Source organism: Podarcis vaucheri, assembly GCF_965113315.1.
Source record: "Podarcis vaucheri genome assembly, chromosome: 3".
Classification (NCBI taxonomy): Eukaryota; Metazoa; Chordata; class Lepidosauria; order Squamata; family Lacertidae; genus Podarcis; species Podarcis vaucheri.
In genome coordinates, this window is record NC_138761.1 from 26,380,937 (window position 1) to 26,395,623 (window position 14,687).

Here is a 14,687-nt window from a genome sequence, read left to right on the forward strand (position 1 = left end):
TCATGACACTTGCTCACCTTGCAGGGATGATGGGATTGCAAATGTGTGGTCTGTCTGGCCACATCGGTCTGCTGCTTCCATCTGCAGAGGTGGCACCTGGCTCTAGGTGGCAAGACTGCACCCTCAGGCTCTTGTTCGGGCACTGCCACATCCTCCCTTGGCTGATCCAAGTCCTCCCCAGCCTCCAGTGCTAGGGCAGCATTTTGTCACTTTGGTCCCAGAGATTGGAGGATGCTGATTGGGCATTTGCAGGAAGTCTAGACCAGATAGAGAGGGTTGAAGAGTGTGTCTGCTGTAGGGCAACCTTGAGCAGCAGACTTGATAACTGTACTTAATAGGCAGGTTTAGAATCAGCAAATAGCCATCTTTAAGTGGATGAGCATGCAGTAGACTCTGCCAGAGTAAAGCAGGAAGAAAATGTTATGCAGGGGATGCAAAATAGGATGGGACAAAGCACACACCGTTCATGAAGGACAGTGTGAGCAGACATTTGCTGGTTATCCTGATCAAAAGACTGAGTGAGAACAGGAGATTCTGAGGAGGGTGGGGGATAGTTGGGTTCTTCTTGTTTTTGTTTTTATTGTGTATTTTACATTCTTATATTGTGATTTTATCTTGTGAACCACCCTGAGACCTGTGGGTATAGGGTGGTAAACACATGTTGCTGCTGGTGTTGTTATTAATACTCGCTTTGAACCTCAGAAGGAGTTGGGAGAAGAATGGCTAATCCGCCTGATATTTCCCTGATGTTTCTTTTTTTTGCCTGCCCTAAGTGTCCCATAGGCTGAGGATGGACCTGAGAACCCCAAATGACTCTGATTGTGAGTTTGTTCCCCCTGCCCCCGCCGCCTTCTGCCCACAAATACAGTTATCTATGTCTGTTGTACAGTTCAATCATGGCACCATCTTTGTCAGTAGGCATTTGTGCATGCTCATTTCTGCCACTAATCTGCTGGCTGTTCTGACCCTAGCAGTTGATAGCATAATGTTGGAGAAGTGATGCTTTGAAAATGAATTATGGGCATGTTCACATTAGCGCTAGGGCTGATGGGAGTTGTAGTTGAGCAGTATCTGGAGCGCCAAAGGTTCCTCACTCCTCTTTTAAACCTTTGATTTCTGCCTGCGCTGCTCTATCTGTGTCTAGCAGAAGCACCTTATAATCATGCTTTGGAGGCAGCCAGCGATAAAGCCTCACGTGCCATTAAATAATCTCCAAAGTAACTCATTAAAGTTCTGCGTCTATTGAATAAAATACTTCTTAGTCTACATTTTTGGGGTTGCTCTCTGCAAGGTCAGTGGTGCTGGATTAATAGGGTCTGCAGGTTGACCAGGGAAAAAAGGAAAAAGAAGCAGCAAAAATCCCTCAGAGAAGATGACGCTTTCCCTTGAGATTTATCTTGGGTGTCACAAAGTGAGAGCAAAAACTCATTCTGTTGAGAGATGAATTTCTTCAGGTAGAAATTAAGAATCCCCCTCAGAAAAGCAAAGGTGATAAATCAAGCGTTTGGCTCCTCGCTCGCAGAGCTTTTTTCTTCCCCCTTCAGCTAAGCAAAGTTAACTGTTTGAACCTCTGAGGCAGTCTCTCTTCCGTGTGACTCCAAAATAGGACTTGACAGGCTTTTGTTGGGGATAAATTGTGGGCAAGAGTGCATTTGATATTCAGTGGATTATACATGTTGAAAATTTTGCTCTGAGTAGCCAATAGTTGTGCAAGGGCAGTACCAACGTACACACACACACACACACACACACACATGTCTTAAGGCTGTTGTTAATTGTTAGCAGATCTGGCTTTTAACAGATTAATTAATTGACTGATTAAATTCAGGTTAAATCTGCATTTATTTGAAACGCCAGCAAGCTGTGAAGGAAGCCCAGGAAATGGATGTGGATCTGTAACAGAAGTTGCTGGGTATGCAAGGGAGAGAGAAAATTAATTGGAAAGCCCGTGGGTGGACAAGTTGGAAGGGAATTCTGCTTTTGATAACCTTACAGACTGAACTCTCAACTATTGCTTCACTGCTACCTACCACTCACATTTATTATTGATGCTCCTTTTGCCTATATTTGTCACTTTTTCTGTGAATAAGCTATCTGATCAATTCAGTAGGTCACTGTTACACATTCTGTGAAATTGAAGACATTGACTATCTAGCACAGCGCTCACATGCTTTTTTGACTATTGCTAGTATGCTGTGGGCCACCCTGAACATTGGTTTTACAGTAGAAGGATGGAATATGAATGCTGCTGAATATTACAAAAATCTAATTAGTCTGGCTTTTATGTGTAAATTTAAGTGATAATGCAATAAACCAAAATAGACATGCATCGTTAGAAAGGAACCACTTGCTTCAATGCTTTTAAACATGGGTTTTCTGTGATGCTATGCAGTAGAACTAAAATAGCATTTATTTATTTTTAAAAGATGTGCAATGAATTTTAAGCCCTGGTCAAACTGATTGTTACTCCTTTCTGAGTCTAATGGTCGCACAGTGAGTGGCCACTTCTGATGAAAGATCTTGGTTTCATTTTGCACCTTTCCACTATTTAGTAAAAATGTCTATAGAATGAAGGCTTGGCATCATTGGCCTGTTAGCATTTTGACTCCTTGTCTCTTTTAACTAGCACTAAGTATTTCAGCAAGTGGAAGTCGTCAGGTTGTGGCGGGGATATGAAATGTTGTGCCCATCCTCACCTCTAGGAAAGTCAACACAAGGCTTTTCTACACCACACCTTGCTTTAAAATTTGGCAGGGCTGTGGGTGACTAAGATGGAGTTGCTGGTGATGACTGAATCTGACAGCTGGCCCCCTCTGACATAGAAACACAATCTGTAATAGCTCCATTTTCAGCCTAAGCATGTTGCCGTGCTCCAGCGATGACACAGAGGCTGAGGTGCCAGGGTGGCTGTCTGAGGAGCAGGCCATTGGGCCTGAACACTCCCACTGATCCTGAGACCCCCTGAGACTGGATCAAAGGCTCCATCCTTTGAGCACAGGTGCCTTGCATGAATGCCTGGAACGTGCTAGATTCTGCTCCAAAGCGCTACTCCTTTAAGGCTCCACAATTCTCAGCAAAGGGGTGGAGATGGAGTGGACAGTTTCAAGGAGCACTTGTCTCAGTTGGGAAGATGCATTCATTGAAATAAGTCCTGTGTTTCCTAGACTCTGTCCAGGGTCCTGAAAGACCTGCTCTTAACTTCTCACCTTCAGGCATTTAAGCCCTGATGAAACCCAGTCCATTTCTTTCATTCTATTCCAAAACGGCTTGATGGATTTTTGCCCTCCTAAGTCAGCCATGGCTTTGTTTGGGGTTTTTTTTTTTACTAGGAAAGGATACATGCTTACTTGGAAATAAGCCCTGCTAGGCTTAGTGGGATTTCATGTTTAATAGTTTGGGTTAGGTTGCAGTTGTTGCGTAACAGAAACTGATGTACATGTTGAGCTGTTTATAAGAAACAGCCAACTTCTGTTACTTCCTGATAATAACTTCTTATTTAATGATCTGTTATTCCTGGCAGAGTATGAAGAGGAACTTGATAGAGAATTTGAGCTGGAAACTGATTCACTGTTTGGAGGATTTAGAAAGGTAAGGTCAACGAATATTGCTGAGATATTACTTTTAATTTGAATAAGCATGGGAATAAGCAGTTTGAATTGCCTTTCAGTGAACTGTAATTGGCTTTGATGACTGGTGTGTTAAATTGCGCTCTGGATGAAGAAGGAACAGTTTGGCACAAATTGTGATGGAGCCCCAATGCTATCCTGTGCCATATGGCTTGTCAGGTTGGCATGGTTAGGCTTGCCAATTAATATGGCCTGTGTTGCTTGGCGGAGAAATTGAACTAAGTGCTGCATTAAACTTTGCAGATCTGATCTGTGCAGCTGTGTGGACTTTAGTGTGCAAACAAATTCAGATTTGCTTGCACACTTATCTTTCAGGAGTCAATGTCGCAAGCACCTGTTACTACTGTCATCATATGAGCTAAATAAAACTATTAGGAAAAGCAACAACAAGATTTCCTCTTCCCTTTTTCATGTTTAGTGGAACAAACGCTAAAAACTCAACAGTTAAAAAACCACACAGCATTATTCAGTATATGCAATCATTATTAATATTAGGCAGGCATCTTTGTTTTCCTGTTTTTGATGCCTGCTATAACAAGAAACCTTATTGTTTAGGCCAGCCTACCCAAAGCTTTTGGCATGACGATGAAGATATTGTTGACAATTCGCCTTAACTGGTTATGCCACCTATGTTCAGTCTAAAGCAAAAACGTGAAACAAATTTGGGTAGCTTTTTTCTAGAGCTGAAACATCTGCAGAATTTTTAAGAGGAGACAAAAGAGAATTAGTCTGCAGTTTTACGCAGACTTGCCATTGAATTCAGTGAAGCGTTCTTCTGAGTAAACATGCATAAGATTGGATTGCTGCGTTGTCTGTATTTTATAATGAAAATCCGTGGGGATGGGGTTTGGTTATCTCTAGATTTCTACCTCTGGTGAAATTTGAAGCAAATCTGGAAATTCCTCCTCAAACAAAGCAGTGTTTCACAAAGGGTCTGACCTATCTCCAGCCTTAATGCAGGCTTTGCCAACTTGGTGGCCTCCAGATTTTGTTGGACTACAACTACCAGAATCCCTGACCATTGCTAGCTGGAGCCTATGGGAGTTGTAGTCCAAAACATCTGAATGGCACCAGGTTGAGGAAGGCTGCTGCAATATATCGCTGCTGTTGACTGTATTCCTTCTCAACTTCTGCAGGAATAGCAATAAGGGATGGAACTGGCCTGATTACGCATTTTGCAAGCCTGTTCTAATGAGATATTCATCTATCCTGGGTCTGTTGCCCCTGGAAATGTAAAGAGCTATGACAGTATGCTCAGATACTCTGAGAGGGAATGCTTTAACTAGTTGGCTTCTTTTACTTGTCTCTTATATGTCGTGTCTGTTCATAAATACCGTATTTTTCGCTCTATAAGACACACTTTTCCCCTCCTAAAAGGTAAGGGGAAATGTATGTGCATCTTATGGAGCAAATGCAGGCCTCACAGCTTTCGCTGAAGCCAGGAGAGCAAGAGGGATCGGTGCGCACGGATCCCTCTTGCTCTCCTGGCTTCAAGGATAGCTGCCTGAAGCCTCCTGAGCGCAGCAGGAGCGCTCCTCCCGCTGTGCTCTGGAGGCTTCGTGTTGCTTTCGCTGAAGCCAGGAGAGCATCCCTCTTGCTCTCCTGGCTTCGCCTCACTGGAGAGCCGCTGCGAAGCTTTCCCTCTCTGCGCAGTGCCCCTTCAGAAAGTGGAAGGAGAAATGGAAGTGGCAGGAGAGGCAGAGCCCCTTCCATTTCTCCTCCCGCTTTGCTGGAGAGGCGCTAAGCAGAGAGGGAGAGAACATTTTTTTCTTGTTCTCCTCCTCTAAAACTAGGTGCGTCTTACGGTCGGGTGCATCTTATAGAGCGAAAAATACGGTAATTGCAGGAACTGGTGGCATTTCACTTAGGCCAAAGGTTTGGAAACATGGAAGTCACCTTTATGTTATGACCCATCTAGGTCAGTATTTCCTACTCTAACTGTCAGCATATCACCAGGGTTTCAGACAGGAAGCTCTACTTGGAGATGCCAGGGATTGAATCTGGGACCTCTGTGTGTTCGTTCTCTACCACTGAGCCATGGTCCCCCCCCCACACTGCTTCCTTTAAATCAATATGGGAGCTTCGCTCCTCATCCCTGCAGCTTACTGGGAAGTACAGAGGGAGGGGTAAGGCTAGTGGGCCAAACATAGCCGCAGAACTAATCTGGTTCTTCCACTGCATTGACTTTGGTGCTGCCTCGCCTTCCCATTTTACTCCCAAGATGAAAACATGACACAGGCAGCAGGAGGAGGTCAGGTGAGCCCCACCAATCTCCCCAACAACTGGGTGGCCTCCCTGACCACCCAGTATCCCTTCCCCTTTCAGATCGGCCTTCAATTCCTTCCATCATTTTTTTTGGGAGCATTCTTTCTCTCCGCCCCATCCAACCTCCCAGTCTCTCTTCCTAGTCCTCCTTGCTTCCCATGGTTTGCTGCTGACTCAGCCCCAGCTTGCTCTTTTCCTAGACTTGGTCTGTTCCTCATGCTTCGGCAGCAGTTCCCGCCCTGCCTAGCTTCTGAGGAGCTCAGCAGTTGGCGATATTCTTAAGGATTAGAGTAGCTCAGCAAATTGCAAGCAATGAACCTTAGCAGCAGAGCAGCTAAGCCTACGACCAGTGCTTTTTTTGGGGGGGGGGGAGTATGTAGTGGGACGCAGGTGGTGCTGTGGGTTAAACCACAGAGCCTAGGACTTGCCAATCAGAAGGTTGGTGGTTCGAATCCCCACAAAGGGGTGAGCTCCCATTGCTCAGTCCCTGCCTCCTGCCAACCTAGCAGTTCGAAAGCACAAAGTGCAAGTAAATAAATAGGTACTGCTCCAGTGGGAAGGTAAACGGTGTTTCCATGCACTGCTCTGGTTCGCCAGAAGCGGCTTAGTCATGCTGGCCACATGACCCGGAAGCTGTACACCGGCTCCCTCGGCCAATAAAGCGAGATGAGAGTCGGTCACGGCTGGACCTAATAATCAGGGGTCCCTTTACCCTTTACCTATGCAGGGGTATGCATACCCCTAAACATTTTGTGAATCTGAGTTTGGCCTCATTGAGGAGCAGTATTTCAATATGAGTAGGAAAGTGAGAGTACCCCTAAACATTTTTTTTAAAGAAAAAAAGCACAGCCTGCACCTGTGTGACTATCTAGTCTTCCCACCCTCATGACGGGCAGCTTAGCCAGCGACTCCTGAAGGCATCATTGCTACTGTGACACCCAAATCCCTTAGCATATTACTGGGTTAATTTATACGGATGTGTTCATATGTGTATTCCCCTATACGCCTATTGTGTGTACATATATATTTGTAAGAGAAGGATGTGGTGCATAATGTATTAATTTAGCTTCACACAGCTTTTCTATTGTCATGTCATGAGGACCGCAGACAGCGAAATGTTATACGGCCGCTTTGTCGGCGCTAAAGATTTTGTGGTTGTTTCATAGTCTTCAAGCTAAAGCAAAGGGGAGGAAAAATTCTTTCAGCACCTACTTGAAAACTGTGCCACGCTTTTAACAGCATAAATTCATACAGACACCCAGACAGTGATTGCTGTCTGCTTTCTGTTCTAATTTGGAAATTCCTTTTGATCAACATTGTGCAAAGGATGGCATTGTTCTTGGCAGGCATCCTGGGAATATATTCAGGAAGCGAATGTGGCCATACAGATTGTGATGGATACATTGCCAGGGGAGGAAGAGAGAGAGTGAGAGTGAGAGCGAGAGCAGGGAGGAAGTATAGTACTTAAATTTATATACTGTCTTTCTTTCAATGCACTCAAACGTGGTTTACAATTTAAAAACAATGAGTTACAACTCAATGGACAGTGATAGAAAAAGCCCTTATGTGTTAAGTTGGATACCTGTGCAGAAGTTCTTCAGCCATGGTTTCTCCTGGTTTGTGACCTAAATCTAAATGCAAGCAGTGACCATGTACTTCCAGTCTTCTCCTCATGCTTTAAACCCATTTTTATGATGGATTTATGCCTAGGATCCCATGGATTTTGAATGGAATTTTTGGATGGAATGGGGTAAAGGATATATCCTGTGGCTTCTTTTCGGTCACCTCACGGTATCACAGCTGTCCAGCCTTTACATGAAGAAGGTAGGCGACTTTGAGCTGACCTGCTCTAATTTGGAAATTGCTTTGGATCAACAAATATGTCAACATTATCTCTAAGAAGAATAAGAAAGCTCTAGTTTTACAGTACTAGTAGCGTAGACGCGTTTTGTTGCCTCTGTGGCCTCCATCCAGTGCCATTCAGTCCTGGTAGCAACCCTAAAAGGTGGGATGTATACCTGCCCAATGAGATCTCCTGTGACCTCTAGGGGCACAGAGCTTCACTCAACATCGGAGGCTGGATCAGGGGCACAGCTGTAGTACCCTTTAAATATGTGGTGCTCTTTCCAGTCCTGGGTAGAGTTTGTCTGACGTTTGAGGTGGGAGCCTTGTCAGAATGAAGTTATAAACTCAAACTAAAATGCCACCAGTCCCTAGCGGGTTGCCCCTGCCAATTTAGCCCTCTGAGGCCTGGAGTAAGTGTACCCAGCTGCCCCACTTCTGCACAGGCCCCTCCCATTTCTCATGGCTAATGTGTGAAGGGTCTAGAACAGGCAGAGGCAAACTCAGCCCTGCAGATGTTTTGGGACTACAACTCCCATCATCCCTAGCTAACAGGACCAGTGGTCAGGGATGATGGGAATTGTAGCCCCAAAACATCTGGAGGGCCAAGTCTGCCTATGCCTGGTCTAGAACAAAGCATGGCGGTGGTGGGGTGGATAGCAAGTGCTACATCAGCCACACACTCTGAAATGTGAAATGGTTAAAAATAAATAAATCAAAAATTACAACTCAGTCAGTAAAAAGACATGGTTAAGAGCTGCACATAATGTTCCAGTGCTGCTCTAAGTAGAGTCGAGGGACATTGTGTGACCTAGCAGAGGGGAACAGCATTTCAGATAATATTCAATGTTTTTCAGCTGTTCTTTGGAAGTCTTCAAGAGGCCTGTCTAGGTGTCTGCTGGTTTCTTAGCCACTCTTTGAAGCTAAGAAAGAACCACTGTATAGCAATTCCAACTGCGAAGAAAACTATCCTCTGCAACTGTCAATTTTTGTAAGGGCTTCAAAATTTAAGCAGAAATGAGGCATAAATATATCTTTATTGGATGCATGTTTGAAATATTAACTGAAGAAGAAGAAGCCCTTAGTTTTTCAGAAACAACCACATTTGCAAAGGCAAAGAGAAGAAGAAGAAAAACTCTCTTATTTATGTAGGTGGGGAAATTAGTTCCCCTTCGGGCCACATGAACCCATTTCTTCCCCAGTCCTTGTAGAAATGCATGGATTCCCTTTTCTCACCTGCTTTAGTGCCACAGTTCAGTGGCTTCCTCCCTTCTCTCTCCTCTAGTTTTAATAATCTTATGGAACAGAGAGCCTGCAACACTGCTCAGCATGGAATTCATTAGAAGCAAGCCACTTTTATTTTCAATTATTCCTTCAAGAATTCTTCCTATTTTAAATATTTGAGGGGGAGTGGTTGTACAGTAGCTTGAAATTAAATATCACACACTTTCCACAGATGTCTCTGTTATATGCTACAGGTCGACACTGTGTTTTTGTAATAAAGGCAGGCGCTGACATTTTTCCAAGCGCCGCAACCTAAGTGTGACTAATGGGTTGGTTCCAAATCTACAGTGAGGGGAAAAAGGTATTTGATCCCCTGCTAAATTTGCCCAGTCCAGCCTTGTGCAGGTCTACAATCTTGTCCCTGACATCCTTGGACAGCTCTTTGGTCTTGGTCATGGTGGCTACTTTGGAATCTGCTGGATTGATTGCTTCTGTTGACACGTGTATTTTGTACAGGTACTGTAACGAACTGGGATTACAGGTAAGACCTCTCCCTTGCAGCAGGTGCTTCTAATCTCCGCTTGTTACATACAGTGAAGATACCAGGTAGCCTGACATATGGCTGGTTAATGGGGATCAAACACTTATTTCACTTATAATGCACATCAATCTCTGACTTTGGTCTTCTGGGTTTCTGGGGTTTTTCCTGTTGTTATTCCGTCTCCCACAGCTACAATAAACCTACCATTAAAATTATGGACTGCTCATTTCTTCGTCAGAGGGCAAACGGGAAAATTTAGCAGGGGATCAAATTGTACTCCTATTCCATCCCTTGTACAAACTGATGCAAAACTGAGTTGCATCTGGAGCTGAATCTTGAGTCGTGCATTGAACCGAAAGCGAGTGTTTTCATTCATTTTTGTCCTCCCTGTCTTTTTAGTACAAACCCTGGTTTCTGATGGTGTATGGCATGGCAGCCTGTTGGTTTCTGCTTGGTACCAATGGTTTGGCAGTGATTTTTCTACATGTAACTTTCTCATACGGAGTGGCTCAATATAAGAACCCCTTTCTGATGTGGCTGGGCTCATTGCTTCTATTGTCAACTTTGCGCATGTCTGCCCTGGAAGAAATAAAGGTAACTGGTTGGGTTTTTTTAAAATAAAAATAATACTTTGATTTATTTGTTTAAATTCATTCATACCTAGCGCTTTATTGTTGAAATAACCACTTTTCAATTTGGTTCTGAAAATGTGCATTTTGAGGAATCTTCTTTTATAAGAAAGCTTAAGGTTTAAAGAATAGTTACCCCTCTCACTTCAGGAATTTCCAACATGTGTGCTAGGGCGAACTAGCGCAAAGTGCTCATCCTTGGAGGAGGGGTTAGCCACTGTCTCTCTGCATGATGTACTGTTCTGGCTTTGCCTCTGCTGCTGTTTTGTGCACTCCTCTTGTTTCTCTGCCTCAGGAAGAAGTGTTATCAGCATTGTTGCTGTTATTTATCTAGATTTTTAGACTGCTGTCCATAAAATCTCTTGGTGATTTCAAAAATGACTGAAAACAGCATCCAATAAAACAAAAACCAGTGTCCCAAACAACCAGCAGAGGAACTAGCGTAACAAACAGAACAATAAATTTATGTCTGAAAAAGACCAAGCTGCTGCTATCTCCAAAAAGAGCAGGAATTCTTTGAGGGGTTTTATAGCGGTGTGGAGAGGGTGACGCTTATGTCTAGAACAGTAACTCATGCTAGGGATAGACTCCACCCTGGACAGGCAAACTCAACTGCCTGGATTCTGCCTAATGGCTTAACTATGTTTTGCTTTCTGCCAACAAACCACAGTTTGAAGGCATGGTTCGTTGGCTTCCGAACCTTGGTTTTGTTTTTTTATGCTTCACATATTAGCTCTGTTATTAGACTTTTCTTTTAAATACCCTAATCATCATTTTCTTTGTCAAGCTGGGCCTTTCATAGTGTGATTCATGATTTCATAAAATGAAGACAAGACTTGTAGAAGTATTCAATTCCAGATCCATGTCTCCTTTTTATATTTCTGCAAGGTTCCATATTCTGTGGTCGTGCTGACCTTTCGAATCATCAGGATAATGGAGATAATAAGTGCCTGAGTGTTCTCTCATCCAGTAACCGGCCCCACAAACCTAGTACCACTCTGTTTTTATGAGGTCTCTGCATTCTCCTGCTCCTTTCAGTGTCGTCAGCAATGGTCTGTGGTTGGTGGACGCAGAGTCAAAAACTGCTTTCTAGTCTTATTGGGATCATTTTTCTTAAGTTTCAACGGGAAACAATTAAGGAAATGTCAATCTGTCGTGACTCCCATTGCCAACCTGATACTTTTTCTAGATAAGTTTTTTGGTTTTCTCTGACTCAGAACTTTCATTGTACCAATGAAATCCCCTCTGACTTTAAGCTTACAGCTGCTGGCTAATGCCTTTGTTCCTGTTACCTACCTATCCCACATTTGAAAATGGGAGAGGAAATGAGGGTTTCTCATAATGAAGCAGTGATTTTTGCTATTTTAATGTTAGAACTCTACTGGTGGAGTGTTTCCCATGCAACCCACTGGGACTAATTTATGCTGTTAGCACTGCTTTCAATGACCTGTGCCTCCAGCTTTTCCACCATAATATGAAATCTGTCTCTCTAAAGACACCAAGAGTTGTTTTGTATTACCTTGCCCGGGGCCAACACCAATGTGCGTTATCAACCTCTGGGGTCATCCAATGAGCATTTCCATGCTCTTCGACTTGTTCCCTTCTCTTCTGTGCAGATACCATTCATCTGGTACCCTTTATCACAGGGGTGGGTATCCAGTAGTCTGTGAGCAAATCTTGGCCAGGTCTAATAGTAGGTCAAGTTGGTCATAATGAAATCAATTCTTTATGTTGTGTTCTTTGCCTGAGAAAGTCTGCCTTGAGGAGGAAGTCCAAACTTTCACTTTATGTTCTTATCATATAAAATGTTATGCTAGATTTCTGGTACAAACCTTTCTGGAAGCTGTATCCGTGAAACTACAGGCAGCAATGGTTTTGCGTGCATCCAACTGACATGTCACCGCTGATGGGCAGGTCCTTTTGGACCCAGGAGGGGGAAGAACGGGGGCAGAATGGGAGGCAGAATGGGGTATAGGAGGGCAGTAAATGGGCAGAGCAAGTTTATGCATGCTCTGTGGACACATGCGGGGGCTGGGAACGGAACCCCCATGCAGATGGAAGTGGTTATGCAATTTGCCCAAATGAGCCCTCTCTGTGCCATTGAAATTTTCACTTCCCTTGTTAAAGCACTTATCTCCAACAGCATCAGATCTCTGATCTTCCTTTTACAGTCCTGGGCAGAGTTTGTCTTAATTGCTCAGCAAACTGGAGGGTTTTTGGGTTTTTCTTTTTTTAATAAAGGCAGACAGGAGTTTTAGGCCAAAAGTGCACGATAATGCAGCTCTCATTTTGCTTTTTTGTGGATTCTTTCCCCAGAGGTATACAGCCCATAGCAGGAAACAGAAAGTGTCTGAATAATGTTACAGACCTTTGTGCATGTGGGTCTTGTGCCGCTGGGTTTATTATTTCTGCCTTAAGTTTCATCCTCTTCAGGCCTTATCTCAATATTGATTTCTCTCCCTGAATAGAGAATGATTTTCAGTGCTGTTACAGAGCATGCAACGGCTCCTATATAACTTTATACATATAGTACCGTATTTTTCACCCCATAAGGCGCACCGGACCATAAGACGCACCTAGTTATTAGAGGGGGAAATCAAGAAAAAAATAGCCTGTCTTCTCCCAGAGCTTCTTGGAGCTGCCGGGGGAAGCCCAGGTCCCACCCCCCCCCCAGCCCCAAAGAGCAAAGAAGCCAAGACAGCCAGCGGGATCCATCCTGCTGGCTGTCTTGGCTTCTGCCATAGCCACGCGCAGCCTGTCCGGCAGGGAGAGGTTGCGCACGGCTATGGCAATTCCCCCACAGCCCACAAAAGCACCCTTTAAGGAGCACGTGGCTCCTGCGGGCTTTTCTACGAGGAGGGAGAAGGGACTGACTGGCCACGTCAGTCCCTTCTCCCTCCTGGGGAAAAGCCCGCAAGAGCCGCATGGAGCTTTTCCTGCCTGCCTCCTCCCTGCATTCGCTCCATAAGCTGCACACACATTCCCCTTACTTTTTAGGAGGGAAAAAGTGCATCTTATGGAGTGAAAAATACGGTATATGAGCTTGTGCTCTGCTCTGTTCAGATGGGGAGGCATAGCAGCACTCCGGATGTTGGGTGTTTGACGCAGAAGATTCAAATTGTGTTCCCTGGTAAAATACCCAACAACTTGCCAACATTTGATGGTAGCTCAAATCTGCCCAAGGCGGTACCTACTCTGCTGATTCATATGGATTTTGCTATATATCATGTAGTTTTTGGTATCACACACACTGGGTTCTGCCCAACTTTGTGGGTGCCTGGGTGTGACATCACGCTGCAGAAGGCGGTCCAACAGGACCCGCTGCGGCCACGGGGAAGCCCAGTGAGGCCTGTTGCAACCACAGAAAGGCCCCAACAGAGGCCCTGTGGTGAAGACAAAGGCCTCAGTCTAGTCGCCACCAGGGCACCAGAAAGCAGCTAGGCAGCAGGTGGGCACCCAGAGTCAAAATATTGTGGGTGCTCAGGCACCTAGGGCCCTTCAAAGATGGCACCAGTGTTTGGTATATTCAATAAAGTAGAAAAGTAGCATTTTAGATAGTAGTACCTAATACACTGAGCACTAGAGCCAAAGTTATATAAACACAGAGTATCGTAAAAATGATTAGTTTGTGGTTGTGTGGCATTGAATCCACAATGTTCTTTATCTCCTTAGATGTGTGGATGATACTTCACATAATTTTTGATCTGCTTTTATTCTACAGAGAGGCTGGTATGCCAGTGAAAGTGAATACTACTTGCTTCTTTTCACCCTGACTGTCCGCTGCCTCTATTACACAAGCTTTGGTCTAGAGTACTGCTGGTACAGGTCTGCTGAAATGACTCATCACCCATTCCTTTGGATGCTGGCTTATGTGTTCTATTATCCTGTCTTTCACAACGGACCCATTATTACCTTTGATGGATTTTATAAACAGGTGACAGCACTTTTTGGTATCTTATATGCAAATGGCCTTGAGACAGTGGTTTAGAAGGTGATTGATATAATGGTGATGATAATAATAATAATAATAATAATAATAATAATAATAATTTGATCCTGGCAGAATAGCGATTTCTGTACTGCTCATGGCTGCTGGTTCTTAAGTCCCTTTATAACAGGGTTTCCCAGACTTGGGTCTCCAACTCTTTTTGGACTACAATTCCCATCATCCCTGACCACTGGTCCTGCTAGCTAGGGATGGTGGGAGTTGTAGTCCAGCAATAGCTGGGGACCCAATTTTGGCAAAACCCTACTTCATAGCAACATATGTACCTGCTTTGTTGCCATAGCTTTCTCTCATGCCTATGCCAGTCAGGACTCACCAGAAGGCCTCTGGCCACATGGTTTTCTGACACCACATTGATCTTACCACTTACATGATTCCCAGCCTCTTGGGAGTTGCGTTGCTTTTGTGGCATGCTAAACACACTGACTGTGCATCCATGCAAGTAGGAGCTTTGGCATGGCCTCAGACCAGTGTAGCCACTGGCAGGGCCTGCTGGCTGGATCAAAGAATCCTGTGATTCAAAATTGTCTATGCAATATCAAGGTGCAAAGGGA

General features: G+C 44.3%; 1 protein-coding gene and 1 long non-coding RNA gene across 7 annotated transcripts in view; one reads left to right on the forward strand and one right to left on the reverse strand.

Moving 5' to 3' along the window:
* LOC309529766 overlaps positions 1 to 14,687 on the reverse strand; it is a 589,156-nt gene that overhangs the window by 110,623 nt on the left and 463,846 nt on the right. The window lies entirely within an intron of this gene.
* HHAT (hedgehog acyltransferase) overlaps positions 1 to 14,687 on the forward strand; it is a 195,262-nt gene that overhangs the window by 9,517 nt on the left and 171,058 nt on the right. For all 6 annotated transcript variants that reach the window (XM_082217683.1, XM_082217684.1, XM_082217680.1 and 3 more), the window contains 4 exons: positions 3,521 to 3,588; positions 7,602 to 7,715; positions 9,898 to 10,092; positions 13,849 to 14,061. In XM_082217683.1, the coding sequence (XP_082073809.1) occupies positions 3,521 to 3,588; positions 7,602 to 7,715; positions 9,898 to 10,092; positions 13,849 to 14,061 (590 nt within the window). The remainder of the gene's footprint in view (positions 1 to 3,520; positions 3,589 to 7,601; positions 7,716 to 9,897; positions 10,093 to 13,848; positions 14,062 to 14,687) is intronic.